The sequence below is a fragment of the Leuresthes tenuis genome, unplaced genomic scaffold, assembly GCF_036924035.1.
Source record: "Leuresthes tenuis unplaced genomic scaffold, fLeuTen1.0.hap1 SCAF_14, whole genome shotgun sequence".
NCBI lineage: Eukaryota > Metazoa > Chordata > Actinopteri > Atheriniformes > Atherinopsidae > Leuresthes > Leuresthes tenuis.
The window spans coordinates 23,906,365-23,908,547 of NW_027325368.1; the positions used below are offsets into that span (position 1 = coordinate 23,906,365).

Here is a 2,183-nt window from a genome sequence, read left to right on the forward strand (position 1 = left end):
GCAGTTCTGACCTCTTCTTCTGACCATTATCTGCTTGGCTGTACTGGGACCGTGTTGCACCTCATACAAGAATGAATCTCCTAGGTATTACTGTGGTTCTAGGACTAGTGGTGGTGACAGGGGCTCAGGTGAATGAGCTGCGACCTCCGTGTGACTCCCCTGAAGCAGAGGAGGCTGCCTTGGTGGCTCGGGATTACCTCAATGCCCAGCACACTCATTTCTACAAGTATACACTGAACAGGATTGAAGAAATCAAGATCCTTCCTGCAGTAAGTCAGCAGACGAAGAAGCTTTTTTTTCAGCCAGCTTCCTTGCTTTTTGTCCTATACTGTCAGTAGTCCAGGTAAAAAACATATCTATTTGCACATGTAAACAGGTGGTATTGATAGCTAAAACATTTTCACAAGCAGGTCAGAACAGTACAAGAATCAACATGTCAAAAATAAGTCTTTTATGAGTTTTTCTACCTGACTTTTTAATTAGAATGATATATCATTCTAGCCTGATGGAAACAACACTTATGTCCTGGACATTGAGTTGCTGGAGACAGACTGTCACGTTTTGGACCCCACTCCTGTTGCTAACTGCACAGTCAGGCCCAAAGTATTGACGGTAAGACTACATACCATTAGTACACACATGTTGCCGTAAATGAGCTATATTAATTCAGCCAGCGTAAGGTTACAACAGACCAACTTTAACTGCTTTACTTGACTGATTCACTGTCCTTGTGCAGGCAATAGAAGGAGATTGTGACGTGGTGCTGAGGAGGGTTGCTGGCGTTCTGACTGTCACAGCATTCAAGTGTAAAACAGAAGGTAAAAGTTAGCTATCACACTTTTCACCTTACGGTTACACACATATACATATAATAGACAACTGTTTCTTTAGGTACAAAAACCTGCATGTGTCTTTTCTTGAATGATAGAGTCAACAGAAGACATGTGCATTGGCTGCTCCACTCTGCTTCCCTTGAATCACACAGCAGCGCTGGAGTTTGTCCAAGCTTCTCTGACCAAGCTCAACAACAGGACTGAAAATATAACATACACCATTCTGGAGGTTGGAAGGATGTCCTCAAAGGTGGGCCAGAGCACATTTGGGTACACTTTTCCTGGATGTCATAAAAACACCTGTTTTAACATCAATTCATTGCAATATCTTTTTCAGATTGTGACTGGCGGGCCAAGGTATGCAGCAGAGTATTTTGTCATCGAGGCCAACTGCATTAATGACACCTGCGTGCCACTGAATGACACCATGGCTGTACGTAAAAATGAAAAATAACAAAAACACTTTTAGTCGAATGTATTGTGTGATGATATATACATTTAAACTTATTGGTCAACAAATTTCTCATTGAAATAGTTGCGAATAAACAAAGGCATACTTTTCTCCAACAGGCACGTGGAATCTGTTCTGCAGAAGGCTTAGACATCGATCCAATAGTAGACTGCAAGATGTTTTCAACTCTGGTAAACTACTATATTTAACTTCTTCCCATGTCTGATAACCCCCCCCCCCCCCCAAAAAAAAAAAAAATCACAAGACATCTTTTCTTTCTTCTTGGTGTTTTTTTTCAGATGCCCCTTTTAGATGCCAACAGCACTGCAGCTGCAGAGCCTGCCTTGCCACCACTAGTTCACATTCACTTGGGCAGTATGTCACCCAAGCACGGTCTGAGACACCACAAACTCACTGCTCTCCATGACCCTCTGGTGAGTGGCCTTTTGTCTGCAGAATCAGCAGAGTCAGCAGAGGTTGTGCCTGTAGCCCCTGCTGTGACAATTGCTCCTGCGCCAGCTGATCCCGCTCCAATTGCTGCAGATTCTTCCTCAGCTTCAGATGCTTCAGCCAGCGCTGAGGTTCCTCTTGCCGTGGTCAAGAGAGAAATACCAGCCTCATTAGTTGCCAATGTAGCTCAAACAGGTCCTGTGTCTCTTGTACAACTGTGTCCGGGAAGGATCAGATTCTTCTGAGCATTCAAGCCCCAAAGACTCAATTTTTCTTCCTTCAGCAACTGTTGCATGAGTATGTGCTGTGGTAGACATAATGCAAATACACTTAAAAGAATATTAGCTTGAAATTGTGAAATTACAAGCAATGTAAAACATCTCCTGAAATGACTAGAAAATAGATAAAGATGAGTCTAAAGCTGTTGAATAAATGTCAAGTCAAGTGTT

The 2,183-nt window shown here is 42.8% G+C and overlaps 1 protein-coding gene across 1 annotated transcript; it reads left to right on the plus strand.

Annotated features, from left to right (window-relative positions):
• LOC140268591 (alpha-2-HS-glycoprotein-like) lies at positions 1-2,183 on the plus strand. Its single transcript, XM_072363518.1, has 7 exons — positions 1-269; positions 502-612; positions 737-818; positions 929-1,083; positions 1,171-1,266; positions 1,404-1,475; positions 1,584-2,183. The coding sequence occupies exons 1-7, from the start codon at positions 72-74 to the stop codon at positions 1,977-1,979; spliced, it is 1,110 nt and encodes a 369-aa protein (XP_072219619.1). The 5' UTR covers positions 1-71; the 3' UTR covers positions 1,980-2,183.

Excerpts from the sequence above, each read along its gene's own strand:
- LOC140268591 (XM_072363518.1), top strand. The coding sequence starts at position 72 with ATGAATCTCCTAGGTATTACTGTGGTTCTAGGACTAGTGGTGGTGACA. Across the intron at positions 1,084-1,170 it reads TTGGAAGGATGTCCTCAAAG|ATTGTGACTGGCGGGCCAAG; the intron begins GTGGGCCAGAGC and ends TATCTTTTTCAG. Across the intron at positions 1,267-1,403 it reads CACTGAATGACACCATGGCT|GCACGTGGAATCTGTTCTGC; the intron begins GTACGTAAAAAT and ends TTTCTCCAACAG.